Source organism: Sturnus vulgaris, chromosome 8, assembly GCF_052056855.1.
Source record: "Sturnus vulgaris isolate bStuVul1 chromosome 8, bStuVul1.hap1, whole genome shotgun sequence".
NCBI lineage: Eukaryota > Metazoa > Chordata > Aves > Passeriformes > Sturnidae > Sturnus > Sturnus vulgaris.
This window is the reverse complement of record NC_142250.1, coordinates 15,468,621-15,490,207: the sequence shown is the minus strand read 5'-3', so window position 1 is coordinate 15,490,207 and position 21,587 is coordinate 15,468,621. Positions and strand designations below refer to the sequence as shown.

The 21,587-nt window shown below is 36.0% G+C and overlaps 1 protein-coding gene across 27 annotated transcripts in view; it reads right to left on the bottom strand.

Moving 5' to 3' along the window:
- KCNMA1 (potassium calcium-activated channel subfamily M alpha 1) overlaps positions 1-21,587 on the bottom strand; it is a 433,224-nt gene that overhangs the window by 312,381 nt on the left and 99,256 nt on the right. For all 27 annotated transcript variants that reach the window (XM_088168919.1, XM_088168925.1, XM_088168927.1 and 24 more), the window contains one exon: positions 1,742-1,906. In XM_088168919.1, the coding sequence (XP_088025045.1) occupies positions 1,742-1,906 (165 nt within the window). The remainder of the gene's footprint in view (positions 1-1,741; positions 1,907-21,587) is intronic.

The window sequence follows — 21,587 nt, the reverse complement described above, 5'->3', positions numbered from 1 at the left end:
TAAAATTCAAATGAACAGCCAAAGAGTCCATTCTGGAAGTGATCCTCCACAAATTATATCCTGTCAATTCAAATACTGAATTTGGTACGTGCTATATTAAAATAAATGCACCTTGTTTTCTAAACTGACCAAAATAAACTAAGAGGTGCCATACATGGCTACTTATTTCTCAGATGGTTAGGCATATTGATAAACCCAGATGTGCACAATATGTGCTGTTATACCTTGACAAGACTATAAATATACTCTCAGAAATAGCCTAACCCAATGACATTGGCCAGCTGGTCCCTTATAAAATGCAATTGAAAAGTCTAAAAAAATACCCCAAAGAAATAAATGAAGTCATCAAACAGTGTTGAGTAAATTCTCCCACTGCACTGAAATAAAATATAATTTATATGATGTATATTAGGGTTTGTCCCAAGTGTTGGTTTGTATCTGTGTTCATATAAAATCAACACAGTTCAGTAAAATCAACACAGACTTCAGGGGTGGGAAAAGACGACTCTGGGTTTGGGGGATTTCTAGCCTTGATACTTAAATTGCAACTAGAAGCACGACTTTTAGATTTTTCATTTTTAATGCTGAAGCTGTCAGGAAACATACAAAATGCCATTTTTTAGAAGATAATCACTAAAAGACTGTCAATATGGCAGCTGCACATAGAAGGCATGTAGTGCTAAAAGCAGGAAGGGAACATGCTTTCCAGCTATTGATAAAAGTCAGCAACAAACATAAACAAAGGTGAAGAATGGTATTTTTAGGAAAAATAATCAAAATACTCTGAACCAAATGATAGAAGCAATTAAGTCACCTCAACTTTTTGCTGTAGAAGACTTGATTAAGAAGTGCAATCTATCCTCTTTTTCTCCATTCCCTCCCCCATCCAATTACTCTATATCCCCAAACTGACTCACCATAAAATATCTCCTAACCAAAGTAAACAATTAAAGACAAATCCTTTTTCAGTTTAACCCAGACTGTTAAAAGGTTTCATGTGGATTCTCTGAAGTTTTAAATGGGATTTAAATCACTTTAGCTTCTAGTTTATAAGTATGTGCATTCTAAAAAGGAAACTAATCAAAATTACATAGGAGACACTTCTTACTGAAGTGAACTCCACAGAATCTGATAATGCTCTAAAGCAATTATGTTTAAATAAAGCGAAAAAATAAAGTTTTTTTCCCTTTAAACTACATATCATCTGTCTCCACCTGACACGTAACTGTTCACAGGTTAGAAGGATTTCTATGCTAATAAAGAAAAATATTAAAAGAATATAAAATCAGTATTAGTCCATTGAATATATCACAAATCTTGTTGCATAGCCAATTCAATCTTCTCTTTACTTTACAGCTCTGACCACTCCCTACATTTGTAACACTTGGGCTTACTGTACAGGTTTGCTTCTGCTCTTCCAAGCACAATTTTACTTTCAGATAAAATAGGTCTATAGTTTTAACACCTAACATGAAATCAATAAATTCCTGTTTGTAGTTCAAAATCATGGGGCCAGAGTAGTGAAATAGGCTGGGGAGTGGACTGGCAGTCAGTTTTTCTTACTTGCTGTCTCTGCCTCTCTCTTGCAGTGGGAATTAGTCTGCTATTTTACAGAGAAAACTGAGACTGACTTTGTGCTGATGCAACAAATCAATCAAAAATCCTCCACTAATGTTGGGACACGGTGCTTCTTAATTTTTTTTCTTAAAATAAAAAAAATAGAACATAATAGAAAACTTACAAGTACTCTGCCAGTTAATGTCTGGGCAGATATCATGACTCCTGCCCAATCCTTCACAGACGTCATCCATCCCACTTCTGCTGCCACATTCTCCTCTTTTTCATCTGTTGGTTTGCAGGCTCCATCTGCCTGTGTATCTCCACCACCATTGATCTTCTGGGCCTCCTGCAAAGTAAGTATTTGGGTTAGTTAATGCTTAGCAATTTGACAGTGAAAGCCAGCAGACAGGTAGGGCCAAGAACTGCTATAACAAACAGAAAATCTGTCTTCCTGGATCCCTGCTAGGTGAAATTAAGAACCTACATGGACACATCTCTTTAGAAATAAGAGAAATAGGTAGCAGACTAACTAGACAATAATATTCTCCTTGACATTACATATTCAAAACATATACTTAACACTAAATATACTAGATGTTCCTTCATAACAAGCAATAAAATTGACAACAGATCTGTATGCAATTATAGAGTCACATATAAATGAATTTGTCGGACATACACTGAAAGACCTTTTGATATATCAGTTCAATATAATGCATACTAGGTGTGAGCATAATTTATGTACGATTTTAATTTCCTATCACTAGAATTAATTTTCTGAGTAAACCTCCACTGAGAAGCATGATGCAACACGACAGCAATTATCAAGTGTGAGGAGAACAAAATTCATCACAAAGAATCTGCAGGGAGCTGCCATGCTATCAGTGAACCTGTGTTTCAATGAAAGTGTTTAATATATCACAGGAATTATTCTGTCAGTAAGTGGCTCTCAGAATGAAGAGCTAGAAATTAGAGGAGCCTCAGCTGCACCAAGCTCACTGATGAGTCACATGCACTGGAATTCATATCAGTCTCTCGTGGATGCTGCAGCAAGGAAGTCGTGCTCTCTAAGTGCCTGCGGTGTGCTACAGTCATGGGTTCTGCACAGACATCAAGGGGAACGACAGGAAAAGCCAGCTTGGATTGTGCAGTGCTTAAATCATATTGCATGCACAGTACCAGACTGTGCCATGAGCATGCCTTTGGTGACAGCACAATACTAATGACTTCCTGAATACTTGACAACTTATGCTAAACAAAAATAGGAGAGGCAGCAAAATTCAGTGCTGAAGCAAGTCCTGAGCACTAGATCTGCATGAGTGTTCCAAGCACTCTGCACAGACCAACACCTTGAAAGATCTTGTTTACAGATTACTTGTCTGTAGTCCACTAAGCAGGAAATCAATTGCCATTAATCAATCCCCATTGGGATATCTTTTATACAAGCAAAGATGCCTGATGCTGGTTATGTGATTATTACTACAGCAGAAATACTATCCTGTGATGGTCAAAACCCACAGCTGTGAGATGGCCTTGAAGGCACAGCTGGACATAGGGGTACAGGCACTTCCTGAGAGTAGCACTGACCTAGTAAAGCAATTACATTGAATGTGTCAGCAAAGAAGAGTATAACAATGCTAAAAATGTTATATGGAGACCAACAGTTGTTTTTAGAGAAGCTGAATATTGCAACTTCATTAGCTAATCAGATTCATTTTTCTCTGTTAGTTTCCCTCCCAGAAAGCAGGCTCCATGTTCTTACTAGCGATTACAGCACGGTCTGATGTTACTGTATTGATAATAACAAATTATTCAGCGTTACAACAGTAATTCAGTACGCTTCCCAAGCAAATAATGCAACAGAAGTTTAAAATTACTTTGTATTTGCAGAGCTGGACCTCTCTCACTGACAAATTTGGACACAGAGAATCAGATGTTTTGCACTCGGCATTGAACGGCGCATCCTGTGCTGCACACACAGAGCGCAACCTGCAGCGATGAGCTCGCTGCAAGGACAGCCATGGAAGGAGGCACTTCCAGCACAGCAACGCTTGGCTGGAGCCAACTCTGACCCAAAGCACCACAAAGCCACGGAGATCAGTCCCAAAGAAATGCCTTCACCGCCATCAGGGTTTCCATTACAAACCAACAAAAAGAAAACTAGGCTCTAGACTCCAGATGAAGCTTGGGCAACCCAGACACACGTCCAAGGCCTCACTGGTGCTCTCCGCTGTCCCCAGGGTGTCCCCTGGCTCTGACACACTCTGTGGCCCAGGACACCATTCCAGCCTCGTTCAGGGCTCCCACAGCCCTGTCCTTTCCAGCCCAGGTGGCCCCACAGGCCACTGGCCCAGGCTGCCCCAAGGAGGCTCCGGGCCAGGGCCCGGTCCTGCCACCCCAGCCAGGGCACTGGGCAGGCCCCACAGCCCTGACAGCTACAAACGCTTAAAACACCACTCATGCCATTTCTTTCCCTCTTCCCACCAGTTTCTCTGGCTTTCGTAACTGCTAGAGCTTGTCTTTCAGAACTGTAAGCTTCACACAGCAGATTTTGCCCCATGGTCCTCCTCTGCATTGCACAGAGAGCTTTCATATTCTGCACAAGTTTATACTGAATGAATTAATGGGTTTCCATAGTAGAGAAGGTATAATTATCTCTTCCTCTCAGATAAGAAACCGAAGTGGTGATTAGGTGCCTAACTCAGTCACTAGAGAAGTCACTGTCAGAGCCAGGATGAAACCACAGTCTTTTTTGATCTTTTCACCCAGCAACCTTTGTTTAAAAGTGCACAGATGCACACCTTGCTAAAAACACTCACAACTACAGACCTTGCTATAGAAAGCCACAGAACTACAGGTCACTAAGCAAAAAGGTGTATGAAAAAGTCAATTTTATGTTAGTGAACTCCTAAGTATTGTTAGAAAATTCTTTCATTGTGTACGTGTTCCTTACCCCCAATCTTTTTGTCAACAGATGTGATTGCTCGTAAGATATAAAAATAATTTAAAATTTCCTAGCACTCAATGAAATAGTAGGCAATTTATTTAATTGAAGGAGAAAGGCAGCGTTTATATTTTGAAAAGGTTATCATAACCTATAGTTCTTTTGCTGTATTGACTTCTGGTTGCCAACACAATAGAGCAGTAAAACATGACAAACCTATTCAGTATTTGATTCTCTAAAGGTATTAAAGTCTGTAATACATTTGAATGGCTATATTTCTGTATTTATACTGCTTATTTCACCTCTATTAAAATCTCCCACCCATGTTATTTCTTAATTAAAATTTAAGTAAAACAATCAACCCCTGCCAAGTGTGATTTGGAACAGACTCTCATGATCAGCCTAGCTCTTGCCATTATTGTAGCTATAATTAATATGCAGATTAGTTGCTGTTATATAATATTTGTATTCAGTTGGGATATTTTATATTTTTCATCTACATGGCTAGCTTTCTATCTTACTTAATTGGCAGTTAAGTATCAGGAAAAGTTTATTCCCAAGGCATTATGAAATTGTGCAGAGATCACTAAAGGAGGCTTAAAGGCTGCCTTTTTTTAATATACTGAACACAAAAGTCAGTTCTGTTATTAAATGTATAGTCTTGTTTCATTGCTATGTCCTCATCTCAGAGCATCGAGTAACCAACACCTGAAAAAGGTGCTTAAAATAATAACCCGACAGTGACAATAGCTGCTTAATTATTTACAAGTTCAATATTACAAGTAAGGGATCTTTACCCACTCTGCTTACCAGTTTTCATTATTTTAATTACTTGATGACAGGAACATGCAGGTAGATTAAGTGCGAAGCAGTATATTGTGAAATATATATTTCCTGAACTTAATGAATGGAAAATGGAAAAGAACATGATGAGAAGGTGAGTACAGGAATCGGTACTCAGTGTTCTACCAATGGTTTGACACAGACTTGGACCAGAAACTTCAATGGTTTGTCTTCTATTTTCAGCAATAAATACTGATTTAGATTATATAAGTTCTGGGATTCTTAAGGAAGAACTTCTTCTTCTTAAGGAAGAAGAACTCAAAAAAGCAAAATTTTAAAAACAGTTAAAAGTTTTCAAAATGTAGTCCCACTTGTTCCATTTCACCTCTAAAATATCTATACAAACATAGAACCACTGCATAGACACTTCATCCAACTCAGGACAACACAAAATAAAACCAGAAAGTCATTATGAAACCTTAAAGCATCATCTAAGAATAATCTGTCTTCTTAAAAGCCCTAAAAACACAGGACACCATGAAAGACAACCTGGAAAGTACTCTCTGATGCATGGTACTGAAAAAACTCTGTATCTTGTTAGAATATGTTAAAAAGCATATGAAAAAGGCAGTCAATGTGAGGGAAAGGACCTAAGTTGATGTGTGGTGAAACAAACAAAAGGATTTGATAATCCCATTTACCTAACACACAACTAGCAGAGTATCACACAAAACTCATTAAGTGTCACCTGTAATGAGATACAGAGCATTGAGTCATGCCAACATCACTCAAGAGAAAGTACTATGCTCAATTTGAGCAGATGTTTAAAAACAGCAACAGCAATGAGGCAAACACAGTACAGGCCTTTGAATTCCACCCTAGATGACATGAGATGGGAAAGGGCCTGTCAGAATAGCAGCTGCTCCCAGTTTAAAGCCTGCAGTTGTAATACAATAAGAAAATATAGTTCGGAGCAGTTAGGAAAGGGCTGCTTTAGATAATGATGCCAGCAAAAAGCAATTTTATCTCTATTAACTGCCCTTCAACTAACAGCATTGCATTCCTAGAGGCTGGTATTTTATGAAATGTTTTATCAATAACACTATGATAATGTCCATTCTTAGAAATTAGGAATATATCTATATTTAATAAATAAATATGTATTTATGTACCTTTCCTTTGCATTCACCCGTTTCCCCAACGCCACCAAGAGGTGCTATGTGAAGAGGAATATTTTACACGAGACTATTTCTCCTTTCTCTTGGGCAAAAGTCTAAAACTGTGTTTAAAATTATCATACTTCTATCAATAATTTATTTCCATGTCCTTCAATACATTCACTCACCACTTTGACAACTCCAAACAGAGATCTTAGATTTATCTAAAACCACAACATTCTCTGAAGCATTCTCTGAAGCTGGGCAATGTACAGTGAATGTTAAGACTTCAGTTACCTACTGAATATATTGCCATGCAGATGCCACTTTATGTCAGATATAATTACCATCCATAGTCTCTGCCTTAATAGTTACTAAGTACCAGTTCATTCAGTGCTAAAAACAAGCAAAACAAAAAAACCCTGCAGCTGTTCACCTGTTTAGGAAACATAAATTTTCACTGGAATATTAATAAACAAAACAAATGGCAATGTGAGAAATGAACAGCTTTATGGAGACTTCCAAACCTCTTGAAAGAGTCAGACTTGTAGGAAAGAGAAAGCCAAGGCTAAAGTAACTAAATGTGAGGTAAGAGGTACTTCTAAACTGGCCTACCCACAGCACTTCTTTGCATATTAGGTTACACTGACGTCAGTTATCATACTGTAGCTATGGTTTGACTTGCTTCAAAGGATTAATTATTGATACCCAGACAAACATTATTCCTTTCACTGAATAAAAGAACCAGAATGATCTATGGAAAACATGGCTGATGAGATAACCCAGCATTTTGCTCTCATAAAATATTCACAAGCCATATAAATTTGATGTTTGCAAATTCAAAAGATCAAGAAAAATAAGTAAAAAACAGAATACAAAGGTTTTCTTATTAAAGACAGATGTTATACTGTTTTCTGCATTCCCAAGGGATTTCTGAGAAATATCTTGCCAGTCCTTACAACCAGAGCCTTACTTTCTGCGCTGACCACAAGAAAACTGTTTTTTTCCTCTTCCTGCAGTGACCAACTTCTCCTTTGTATTTGTGCAGACCTTCAGTAATCCTCAAAGACTTGATGTTCTCTGCCCTTCATATTTCTGATATGGGTTACTTGTATAAAATCCCCTTTTCACATCATTGCTTTTGACTGACAAAAATTGCTGCAGTAGACGAATTAATTCTAAAACCTTGACCTGAGAGACAAGAGAGACTAGACTAGTAAAATATAGTGTTTCTCCCATGATTCCACAAATAGTACAACAGTCTGCCAAATGAAGGGTTCCTGGGTATGGTTCTTACTTAAGAATATCAAACAGCAGACACCTACGTTATCTGAAATCTGAAGAAAGTACAAAAAAGATTCATTTCAAAGATTAAAAATTTCTACACATTAATGGAAGTGTTATAATGTAAGATTTTCATAGAGGTGAAACAGTATTTCCATATAACTGAAAGTGCCTGGCAGATTTCCATAGCAGCCTAAGAACTGAGAGGCATGCTGGACATCCCTGTTCTGTCACCAAATTTTGAAAGTCCTCAGCCACCTTGCCTAATCATTTCATGCCTTCACCTTGCAGCTATAAAACAAGAGCAACAACAGTTTCTGTTACACAGGGATCTATTGAAGGTAAATAAATGTAGGGTTTAAGTGTCTCAGCATTACACAAAGATAATGCAGGCCTAATCTAAGTGAAATCACAAAGAGAGACACACTAAAAATCTACTGGTAAAGATTGTTAGAATAGTTATGTAAGACAATTAAACATAGTAAGACAGATCTGTAAAGGAGAAGCAATAAAGAACTCAAGACAACATGTTAGTTGCAATCTAACACACACACATAGATAAACGGTGCTTTTCAAAATCATGATTGGCCCAATTTAGCAGGAGTTATATCAACAGCTATGCAAGCTTTCACTATAAGTTAAGAAGTTTAGGTGAATAATTTCATGTAAATTTATTGATAAACATAAGACCAAGTTTTCTTTTGTAGCTTCTGATTGTGTATCAGACCACATTATTAGAAATAAATAACCTCTGAACTTGCTGTAAGACTACATAACAAGTGAACTTACTGTCTGCAATATATAAACAAAAAAATAGGACAAGTAAGTGACTTACAGGTTAAAACCATTCACCTAAAATATTTCACAGAATGTCAAACTAATACCTAGCTCATAAATTTATTTTCCTTTTTTATAGTTAATAGAGCAGTTCTTATTAATTTCCTCTACTAAGACCAAATTATTATCACATTAAAATAGTCTCTGAAGGCCTTTTCAATTATAAAGTAGCAGACGAGAGCAAACAAGCATTTCACTTTATTAATGGGGGCACTACATTTAAATGAAATGACACATTTCATTATTCTTTGGCCCCTACATACTACAGAAATTTGTATATTAAGCAAATCAGACAATTACCATGTAAGGCATCAATTAGTCTTTAACTGTGTCTTCTGTGGTTCAAGCCTTATATTGAGATCATCCTTTCAAAATATATCTTTAAAAGTCTTTTAAGTAGATTAGCCTTAAATATGACAGAAATTAAACTTGCAAAAATATATGAAGGCATTTTAGATGGGACTTAGTTATTGAAAATATACAAAAGGGTTCCTTAATAGAAAAGCACAGAGAAGGACAGAAAAGTGCATGCATTTTCTGTTATCCTCCTGTTTTGTTTCTTCCCATCTAACAGAAAGCAAATCAAAGTAAGCATACAATTGAGAATAAAATTGATAGAGTTGTCATGAAATGAAAACTGCCAAACTACCTATATCCTATCGAGTGAGAAATATCTGTCATGGATTTCAAAATACTTTCAACATTTATTCAAAAGTCTCAAAGTGCTTCACGAATAGGACAAAACAGTCTCAAAAATGAGAAAGAAGTAAGAAACAGTGGGGAAATTACCTAACTTGTTTATCTTGATTACAGGAAGTACTCTAGTTGATTGCTTGTAATTTTGTTGTTGTTGTTAACATTAAGTAATACGCACTTCCAAGATTTTCAGTCATTACCTCTTGGCACTTTTTTTTACTACCATGAATGGATGAAATAGAAAAATAATACATTTTTTCTATTTTTAAGAGAAGTATTACTAGTAAATCTTTTCTTATCTATAGGATCTAGATTACAAGAGTAGTTTTTACGAAATAACTGTGCGATAGATCCAGCAGTAAGAAAACTAATGAAATAATATTCACTGCCAGTCAATTTAAAAAGTCATAAAATGTTCCAAAAGCAGAAAGCTGATTTCACTAAAAGATATACCTCAAGCACCATTTACAAAATAAATATCAAACTGCTTTGTCAGTGCAGTCAAACTTCACAGTATCTTTTCAGTTGTGTGCTTCTCTCCATCCTGCTCAATCACAGAAGGGAGGTTTGTATCTATTAACAAACAGCAAATTGCATTAACTTCATAATCCTCTCTCACATGTGCTATCAGAGGTACCCAAGAGAAGGAGATCTAGACTGAACTGCAGAAGCAAATTTTTCCCCTCCTCTGTGAAATACAAAATAGCAAGGCAGCTAGCACCTGTAACTAAAACTCATGCTCAAAATCACATTTCTATTGCCCAAAAATCACAAAATATCTATGGATTAGGAAAGGCAGTGCCCAGCTTAAAGGACAAAGCACAAGGCACTATAGCTACTCCAAAATTTTGGTCGTTACATGCAAGGAATTAACCACTCATTTCCGTAGCTGAAAGAACAGGTTTTCACCTCAAAAACTTGCTTATAGGAATTTGAGAACTTCATCTGACTCAAATCAAACGTTTTTCACATGAAAGGGATGGACTTAAACATTTGCATTTTCTTTATATGTAAAATAGCAAGTTATCTATATTTTATGGGAATACTGGCAATCTTCAATGCTGAGCCTCAAGTAGAGTTTATTTGCATATGCATTTTTAGAAATAGATCAATGATTTTTCAAAAGGTTTTAAAGATTACAGAATAAAGATGAAGGAGAAAGGCAGTGGGACAAATATAACATAGATTCACAAATGTAACAGGTTGTTAATAATATAAAACACATGTATAACAGTAATTTGAAGAATGCCAGAGAAGCATTCTGTCATCTGCCAAATTCGATAAAAGAGTAATCTCTAAGGTGTTTTTGATTCAGGGGTAGTAAATAACATTTATTCTCATGGTATTAAAATCATAAAGGAAAGCACAATGAATTACAGACAGCTCTCTGTAGGATATAAAGCCATATCTAAGGCAACCCTGATGCAGAAAAATAAGATTCAGTATGCAGGACATAAATATTTGAAGAGCAGCAGGTCACCCAATAAGTAATTAAAATTATTTACTGGCACACAACACTTCTCACTCAGAGATGACAGAGCTCCATGCAGCTTTCAAACTGCAAGAACTTGGTGCAGGGGGGAGTCAGAGAGCACACAAATGTGCAGGAATCTGGCACAAAGACATACAGTTCTACTTCTCAAAATATTGAAAATGCAGATTTACTTGCCAAATGTTTCAAGGATTACTTTGAAATAGTTATATTATACTCAGAATTCCCCTCTAAAAGACCAGTTACATCACATTGTAAGAAATGTGCTATTATTTAATCAAGTAGATGTAACTTCATTTATTAGCCACTTCTATGGAAACAATTTTGTGTAATGTGAATCTCATTACTCCCTTGCATAAATGGCAGACAAAAGGTTTTAATCTACAAGGAATTTTTCTTCTTTCAGGTTAAATTCCTTTTAGGTAGCTTCTATTACTTTGCTTCACTATCAGCATCCAAATTATCCAGTATCAGCACTTGTAGACTACAAATACAGCACCTGATATATTTATGGTACAAGGAAACACAGAGTTGTTCCAAATTTACAAATACCTGCTGAAATCTAAGGGAGACAGAAGAGAACTGATAAATTTCTGTATGACTTGTGTATTACATCTCCATTAATTGTTACTTATGCTATATAGAATGTGAACAACCTCAGTGAATTCTCTTTGACTTTCTTTACTTCATCACCTTAAATAACAGGAACTGCTTAAAGCAGCACAGAGATCATCCCCTGCTCTTGTGCACTGATAGGAACTGATGCATGACTTTGACATTGAACATTGCTTTTTTAAGCAATCAGAAGTTGCACTAGTGGAAAATAAAGATGCATGGTGTCCATTCTTGGCTCTCATAGTGCCTCCTGCTCAAGGCAGGACTGAATCTGCCCGTACCAAAACCTGTAGGTGACACACCTACACTGATAGGTCATTTCCTAAATGAAAACAGCAACTCTTTGAAGCTCCTCAGAGGCCTGAGTGCCCAGAAGCAGCCCTGGCAGAGTTGCAGCAGTAGCAGAGGGCCAGTGAAGTGCTTAGAAGCAGTCACTGCTCTGTCTCATGAGTCTGCAGTTTTTGGTTCAAAATTTATTGAACCAGCAGATACAGCATATGTTACAAAAATATGTTACCTCTAACACTCACTCTGCCTATAAATTATGCATGACACAGCAGACAGTTATTGTCACCTGAGCAAAAAAGGTAATGAACAGAGGTGAGAGGATAGGTCAATTTAAATTTCTAGCTATTTTTGGTTTTATAACTATTGTTAAATCATCCAAAAGTATTGAGCTTTAATTTGCTCAACCTTTATTGGAACAGAAGTTGACAATGACAGGTAATAAGGTTACTATGGAAATTTCAATCTTGAATGCTATTTCTTTGTATCTTGCAGTTCTGTGGTAATGTGATGATGTTACTACAGGGCCTAGAACTCAAATTTTTTCTTTTAAATTTTATATTAATTATTTTGATAAAGAGTTTGCAGCAGCATGAAGATTGAACAGTTCATCAAAGCAGGCTGTCACACTTTACACAATTCACAAGATGTGTTTTACTGAACCTACTCATCAGCTTGAAACTTAAGAGACTTTCTCCATTTACCATGCTGCATAATTACCTCACACAGCTTTTCAAGATGCAGGTGCCCCCCCTCCCCAATTTATCTGTGAATGAGATTCATTGACAATCCTATGCAAGGATCACATGACATTAAAAATTTAACCTTAACTACTTCTTAAAAGAAGAAAGGGCTTAATTAAGCCTTAGTTAAAAAAAAAAAAAAGTAATGATTCATACATCAGTAATTCACATCTTCCAAATATCTGATTCTAGTTTATTCAGCAACAAGACATTGAAGTAATACATATAACTAGGGGATGCATTTGAGAAATAAATAATATCTCTGCATTTCAGATTCAGCTGAAGGAAATTGGGGGTGAGGGGGAAGGCATGAACTGTAAAATCAGCTCTTTTTTTTTAGTTTGAAAGTATGGCTTTTATCCTCACAAGTAGTTTAACAAGGAAAATGGGATCTGCAGGTTACAAAAGCAGAAGTCTAATGTATCATGAATCCCATTTTGTCAGCAGATCTACAACTCTAAGAAAATGAATCAAGAATGTTTTTCTTCCTGGTCACTTTCTAAGTCCTCACTGGTATCATGGGATGCACCATGCATAATTCAAATGCTTCAATTATTAACACCTGTAAAGTGCCAAATAAACTAAAAGTGATGTGCAGATTTTACCTGATGCCCACATTGGCAACCACCATTCCCTAGAAGCATCTATTGGCCCTCACCCCAGGTTACAAAATATTTGTGCTGAATAAAATGAACTCCCTGTGAAGGAAGCTTCTTCCTTAAAACTGTCATATCAGATTTTCGTACTGTGGTGTTTAAAGAAAACTTGACCTCAAATATATTTTAAAGAACTCTCCATGGAAACAAAGTGTCCTTGTTATTGATTGGGTCAACAGAAAGAGCTGTGAAAATTCAAATGGAAAATTGTTACCTTCATTCACTTTTCACTTTTTATGGGATTCAGAAATTATGAAACCATTCAACTTCCTCTAAAAACCCACCACTATTACCTATAAAATTAAGTTGGAATCCCTCAGATCCACAGAAATATTTTCCTACCCTGATTTCTTCTCATACAGCTAACCACAGGAGTAACAGAAAACTATAAGCAAACTCCAATCTCTATTAATATTTTATAAAGTAAAAGTTCTAAACACTTACAACAGAGGCTGGTGGGGAAAAAAACTCGCACACAGCAAAACAGTAAAAAGAGCTATTTTCTATCAGCTTTTTTCCTATAGCTATTCACTTCATCCATCACACACACGAACAAATCTACACAACTCTGCTGCTCCATAGGTCACAAAGTGATCTTTGTGAACTACTATTTAAGTACACACCACCTCATTAATTCTCCTGCTCTATGATCTCCATCAACATCTTTGCAGGTACAGTGGTAAATGCAGTCTCCCTAGCTCTTAACCAATTTATGAAAACAGGTACAACTGAAACAGAGACAATCACTGTGCCCTCATACTCTACTCTCCCCAGAAAAGCCCTGTGTGTTTCCCAGTACAATCAGACACAGTAGCCATCAGCATATGAAAGTAAACCCTGTGAAAGTCCCTAATGCCTTTTTTTCAGCATAGTATCAGTCAGAAAAGGAAAAAAAGGAGCCTGGATTCTTCTGTGCTGTCAGGCGCAGGTTGAACACTCTGGAAGTGTTGAAAACCAGGCTGGATAGGTCTTTGAACAATCTAGTGAATTGGAAAGTATCCCTGTCCATTGCAGGGAGCCTGGAACAAGATGATCTTTAAGGCCCCTTCCAACCCAAACCACTCTATGATATGATTCTATGATTTTACTATCCTTTCTCTGGATAGTACCATCTCACAGGGATTATAACCTACAAAAAGGGCTTGTAAAGATTGTGGAGCATCATGTAAAACTAAGTTCACAATGACAGCACTCTTTGCAGAACCATGGAAGTGCAGTATAGAGCTAGCACTTCCTCTGCCAGGGTCTGAGTTGAAGTTGAATATGAACAACAGCGTGTCCTGGCAGCCAAAGGGATATTTATCCTAACACAGTATGGATTGAGTAAAGAGCCTCTGAGATTCCATTTAGTTCAGTAGAAGGGGTCTGGTGACAAATAGGAATATGTTGAGAGAAAAGATTTATCAGCTAAGCCATTTTTTTCAGGAGATAGTGAGGTATCATCCTTAATTTTTTTTTTTACTTTCTGTTTGCTGGATTCATCAATGGGGGTTTTGAGGTTTCCTTCCTTTCCACTCCCTTCAAACATAACACTTCGTAATTTCATGTCTACAAGTTCAACTTGAAGTCTCAAATTCTTTCAAAGCACCTTCTATTATTACCATCAATTGTAGTAGTACAGAGTAGTGAAAATATGATCAACATCTGCAACCCTGCAACCTCCTATGGTGACAACAGATGTTTTTGTTAGTTCTCATGTCTTGTAAGAGCCAACACTAACCCAGGGATAGAGTCAAAAACTGAAAATAACACTGACAGCTGGAATAATTCTATGGTCCACTGGCCACTGAGGCACTATTTAACCAAATAATTCATCATAGGAGTAAACACACCAAATTACCAAAATGGTTGCACAGCCTTCCACTGTGCCAGAAAGATTTTTTTTTTGCTACAACAAAATAATAACATGATTCTAATGAAAAAATACCATTAGGCTGGGTCTAAATCCAGTAGTGTGTGGCTGTAGTGTAACTGGGACAATGGAATAATAAAAGCTAGCAGATAGAGTAGTCAAGCTCCAGAAGGACGATACAAGTTCATTGTTTTGAGTGTTTAACTGTAAAAGTAAGCATATGGGAATTGCTGAAACAAAAGACAGTCTCAAATATGGCAGGAAGACTGGAGGAAAACAGAATTAATCAAGCCCCACAAATTCATGCTTGAAGTAGGGCAAGATGCCCATCATAAGTGAGATTCTTAACTGCATGACATGAGTCACTTCATCTTGTAGGAAAAGAGGTATGAATACAAATCTTGTCCTTGGCAACTGAATTAGTGCAAAGGCCACACTGACAATTAACTCATATCAAGAAAAGGGCCAATTTCTTGCAAAGATTATACAGAGCTGTTGACAATTAATTCTAGTTTATTAGAATAGAGCTTTGAGAGTTTGCTTCCTCTTGTCCTAAGATACGCAGCATCCCAGTGATGGTTGCATCGCTGCCTTGCTGTGCTCCAGACCCTGGAGCTCAGAAGAGTGTTTTATTTCATTACTCAGAGACCTAGCAACAGTGATATTTAATAAAGCAATCATCAATCATCTAAAAAAATATATTTTAAAAATGTATGATTTTCTGCTGTGCTCTGCACACCCTGTAATCAGAGTGTTCTGCTGGAATCTAAGTGGGGGAAATTTTTCATCAACACAGGCATATCAATTATGAGAATGTCAGCCCTGCTGGATTCCAGACTCAACTGTTGTTAGGTAGACTGTTTATGAGATGGCTGCAGCAAAACAGAAGAAAAGTATAAAAATAAATTTAATACTTTACAGAGAAAGAGTAATGATAGAATTATACACTTGAATGCAAATCCCAACTCACTGTAATAAAATCCTTCCCTCATTCCCTCAGTGTGAGTTTGAGGTTTTGTTTTGTTGGGGATTTTTTGGTACTTGTTTGTTTGTTTTACAATTAACTCACTCTCTTATGTACACATTCTCCCTCCAGGATACTCTCTAGACTTAGGACAAGATTCTAGTGTAGACACACTTGATACTAGAACTGAGCTTCTGGAGAGACAAAAGAGCTGTTTGAGGGCCTCTCCACTTACCAGCCTACATTAATATTCATGTTATGACAAAACTATCCCAGAAAACAAATTTGTTCATGCTATCAGTATTTTTATCCAAATGTGCTCAGACAGCCACAAAATTTCACCTCTGATAACTCTGATTCTTTCACAAAGTCCTCTGAATCTATAAATTCTACAGAGGTCTCTGAAGATTAAAAAACAAGGACTTTCACTTTTATGAATACATGCAGACTTCTCTCTAGAACATAGAGCCAATACTTCTTCCTCTTCCTATGTGTCTTTGCAACCAGAACATAGCTTGTAGAGCACTATCAACAAACAGTCCAGATGGTCTAATCAAAGTTATAAGTCCTGATTATTAGAACATACAGGGTAGCAACCTAGGTATTGGCAGAACAAAACCAGGAGGATTTTGGCTTGTTAGCTTGGAGGTTTTTTTGTTGGGTTTTTTTTTTAAACTTAAATGCCAAGTCAGTGACCTACACAATATAGTTGTATTGATTCATAAGAATCAATAAGGATCTGGGCCAGAAACTATAAGCACACATTCCCACGGGAACAGGACAAAACATATGGCTCCATAAATTACTCCAGCGGTGGGGACTTTCTGCTAGGGTATTGGCTTTGAGGGGGGTTTTTTGGTGTTTGGTTCTGCTTTTTTTCTATTATTTTTGGTTGCTTGGGTTTCCTTCAGTCACCACTGTACAGTAAAAGAAGATGCACAATCTGTTTTCTGGGTACAAATGAACTGATGAATGATTAGAGGCTAAAGGAAATAGTTAAGGATTAAGGACTTCTACCTCTCTCCTGTTTCTCTAGCAGAAGTAAAGGTTAATTTTTTCTTCTTAGCTTGGGTAAATCTGTTTCCCTCCCAAGTCTCCATAATTCCCCTTACCTTGCTATTGTGCCATGACTCCTCCTTCACTTTCCTGTAATCTAAAACTACAAGCTATGGTTCATCACCTATATTGATTCACACTTTAGGAGCTTATAGACATTTTCAACATGTAATATTAATGTTAAGTGTTCAATTAAGTAAGAAAAAAGTTACACATAACAGCCTTTATGATTATCTCATATACAAAGTTTTAAACCTGATTTAACCACAAACACACGTGTATTTTAACTTCAAATTTAAAAACCAAAACATATTCCATAGGCTTCTAATTAGTAATTCTCTACTACTAACAAGATTTACTTGTTTCACTGAAAAGTTTCTGTTCACTATAGTAGGGTTGCAAATATAGAAAAACTAGTTTTAATATCACTTTTTTTTTTTTTTTTGGCAATACTAAGAAAATCAGAGTATGTTTTCCTACTTATATTTGTTTCTAACAGGAATATACACCTGCTTTGGGTTAAGGTCCCTTCCAATCCAAACCACTCTGATTCATTGAACAAATCATTTCAGAAGAGAAATTATACTACAGTCAAAATAGGTAAAAATTTAAGACTTCTGTTACATTAAACTAGTCAGCACCAAAGCAAAAGAATTTTCATATTCTAAATGCTTTCATGTCTGAGTCAAAGGGAGCAAATAAGGTTATCTCACAAGTAGAAGTTCATGAGTTTGTAATTACAAGCATTATTCATTGCCTCCTTGCTGAATATTCTCTTCAAATTGGTAACATATCCTATACCAGTATATACACCAATTCATATGCACAAATCCACCAAAATACACAGCCAATTAACATGTACAAAAATACTCAAATATAGCTCAGAAATAATTTTTATTTTTAAATTAGACATGTTTTATTTCTTTCTTAATTTAAACCAATTCTAAAAAAACTAATTGTGCTCTAGCATCAACAGAATCTCTCACATTACTTTGATTCGGTCAGTTGAGTGGGGCTTAGATTTGTTCAAAATGCAAAGGAGAATATTTGAGAATTTATATTAAAATAAAGAATGATCGAAGCAATGAGAAAAATTTTCTTTCCTACTTAAACTAATTTTACTACATAATATCAAGACTTTTCATAGTTTTTAGTAGCCCTCTACTTTACATAACTCCCTTTCCCAGCTAGAAACAGGTATCAGAACAACTGGAGAGTTTTTTGTGATAAAGCTGATCTTTTGTTTGATTTTTGGAATAAGTGCAAGCTCTCATTCTTTGAGAACATTCCTACATAAGGACAGGGTCTCCTGGCAGCATCAATGGACACTGGAGGCGCTGCCCAAGGGTCGGTACCACCCCAGGTTACATCACACATCCAGCCCATGCTGCATCACTTGGGGCACACGGGTTTGATGCTCAGGGTAAGCAGCGACCACAAAGCTGACACTTGGGAAGAAAAATAACAAACTAAAATTTGCCTAAGCAAGAAATGCAATCTTTTGGGCAAGAGGGATGAGAAAAACCAGGATTCTGTAACGTTATTAACAGGAATGAGAACAGTAGCCTTGGGATCCAGAAACATACGTACTAATCAATGCAGAGTACTTTCTTTAAACTCTTAGGACAGGTTGCTCTCATCTGAGCTGCCTAATCTTATATGTGCTAATTTCATTTAACTTTTCTAAAAACAGAAAACAGAGTGATCTGTAGGCAAATCAAGTTTAAAGACATACTACTGTGTTTCAATTAAAGTTTAGTTTTTAGTATGTGGGAAGTTGCATTCAGACCAAATAAAAATAGTCATTTGCTAATTCGTCATAGGTCACCTAACTGTAGAAGATAAATACAGTACAATTATAAATAAGTACAATTTAGACTTTTTTTGTATAAACAAAAATACAACCAAACAAAACATACAACAAACATAAATACACTGAAGCCTGATTTCAATTTCATCAATGAAGATGTATGTATATATCTCATCCTTATCTAGTAATAAAAAAAAATACAACTATTTCTCTGAGGTGAACAAAAGTCCAAGTTTTAACATCAGATGATACAGGAAAACATACTACTGAAAATATAACATAAATAGAAATAAAATTTATTATTTCCTCATATACACTGAGCCAAAAAACCCAGAAATATAAGAGTTATATTTTGGAAAATAAATGTTTTGCTTTTGGTACTCTGTAGCAAATACCTTGAAACTAATAAGAGTTCACTGAGAGAATCAGATCTGGATGTTGTCAGACAAGTAATAAACATAAAAGTGTCTACATATTATAGTATTCCCCCTCAAACTGAAATTACTGTACCAATCCTGTGAATAAACACAACCTATATTAACCCCATTACTATTAACTGAATACCAAAAATCCCTCATTTTTATTCAGTTGCTTCTCTCAAAACAGTGATTCTGTAAAATTGGAATTTGTTTTTGCACACAGCAATTACTGATACAATTTGGGAGTTCTACTTCACTCTACTTACCAAGGAAGGCAAACAAGAAAGGTAAAGAGCTAAGGGACAAAGTGCCTTCCTTAAAAGTGAAGTACAATTTTAGATCTTAAGATGTCAACCTGACAAACTCACCTCATTTGCATACTTCAGACTGATTAGTTACATGGTCTCAAAGTGAAAAGTTTTCATACTGTGATCATTACTTATTTGAAATCAGATTATATGTTTTAAGCTATAGCACTAATAGAAGGAATAGCCTTCCTCTCTCATGTATATAAGCAGAATCCTTTGCCTTGCTAAATAACCCATGCAAAGACTTTAATTTAATTATGAGAAATCTTTTGTATGTCCTTTACGTCTTTTTCAAAATTACCTCATGTTACTTAATGTATACATAAAATTCCTTACTTATAGTCTGGCTCCTTTGACAATTTCCTATTCTAATTAGTTTCCATTGGGCTAGAAAACATAGTACTTCTCAGGATGGTAAATTTAGCACGTCCTCATTTTTCTCCCTTTCACTAAATGGAAAGGGTCATCATAAAATCCAAGCTAGCTCCTAACCAAGTTTTGGCAGTGCTTTTTTAAGGCTGTGTCTCATCATAAGATTTCTTGCAATGAAGTTGCCATTTAGAAGGCACACTGTCAGCTTAATTCTTTGATTAACTCCTTGGGTCTGCCACCAGCAATTCAATCTTGGAATGTAATAGAATAAGAGCAGATGGGCAGCTCCCAAATACAGCAGAAATGCATAAGCCAGGAAGGTGGCTTTATCCACACATCCTAGTCTTCTAAGCCCAACAAAACATTGTTCTTGTTATGACAAGATCTATTTTCACCTGAATAACATTTTTTAGGATAACGGCATCTGAAATATTCTCAGTCAAAAAAGGAACTGCTGCTTCAGGTGATGTTTAAGAAACTCTTGCATACAGCAGGTGAAATCAATCTGGACTCCTGCCTGCCATACCAACAACTGCACTTTATTCTTTTTCTATCCAAAGAACTGATAATACAGCCTGTGAGAAAAATAAATTCAGCCTTATGGATAATGGAAAGAAAACTTTACATTCCAAACATCATTTTAGTTTTGCATATAGAAGTTTAGGAAGAAGAAAGTAATAATTCAGAATTAAATACAAAGTACTGCAATACTTGAGAGACTCATTGTATGCATGAAAGCAACATCTCTTAATTTAAGACTAACCCACTGGCTGAGAACTATACAAAAGTATAGTGTTTTGCTCTTTTTCGTATCCTAGAAAGTAAGAAGTGAACATTAGATTAAAGACAATCAGGAACAGGCTGCTATGATTCCTGAATACTCAGACCTCAATTTATGCCTCAGCTTTGCTAAAAATCGAGCATTTAACAGGCTAAATTTTCAGCTATTAACCAGTGCTGCACCCAGTCAAGCACAATCATTACTGGATTGCAAGCACAAAGGTGACATGCCTAGTCCTTAAAACAATGCCAAGGAAACATTCCATCACAGAATACAAAAATCTCCTTGAGCATTTTTGAAGCATTACTCTATAGAGTTCAAGCAACAGCAAAAAGTTCTTAAACAGCTACATAGTTGAAGGCTACCAATTTAAAGCTAAATGGAAATTTTCCAACAGTGTTTTGATAGCAATTAATTTAATATTCATCAGCAACACTTTTAAAATGTATGTTTCTTAAAAAAAAAAAAAAAAAAAAAAAAAAAAGGCTGCTACTGAGCACTTTCACATTTCTTAAATCAACATACCATGGAAAACCGCTGTATGAACACTGAATTACATACGTCTTTAAATTCTTATTGTGCCAGTTAGGAATAATTACAATTTTTTAAACTAGATTCAAACATTATTTTTATTTTTCCGAATTTTTTGGGCTTCAGGGTTTTTTGGTTGGCTTTTTCCTTATCTGGGGGTTTGGGAGGCTGTTTTTCTTTGGGGGTTTTCTGCTTCTGATTAAATTGATAATACATTGTATTTATATCAGACTGAATTCAGATGCTGAGATTTGGTTCACTGAACTTAAATAGTACTCATTCAATACTTTAAAAATTGATAAATAAAAGGGGTTTTGGGGGATTTCTGTTGTTTTTGTTGATTTCCTTTTCCTTTGCAGCTAGCATTGCTGTTGAACTTAATGACAGCTACTCTGTTGTAAGATAAATAATATATAAAAACTCTGAGGAGCCATTTCAATAC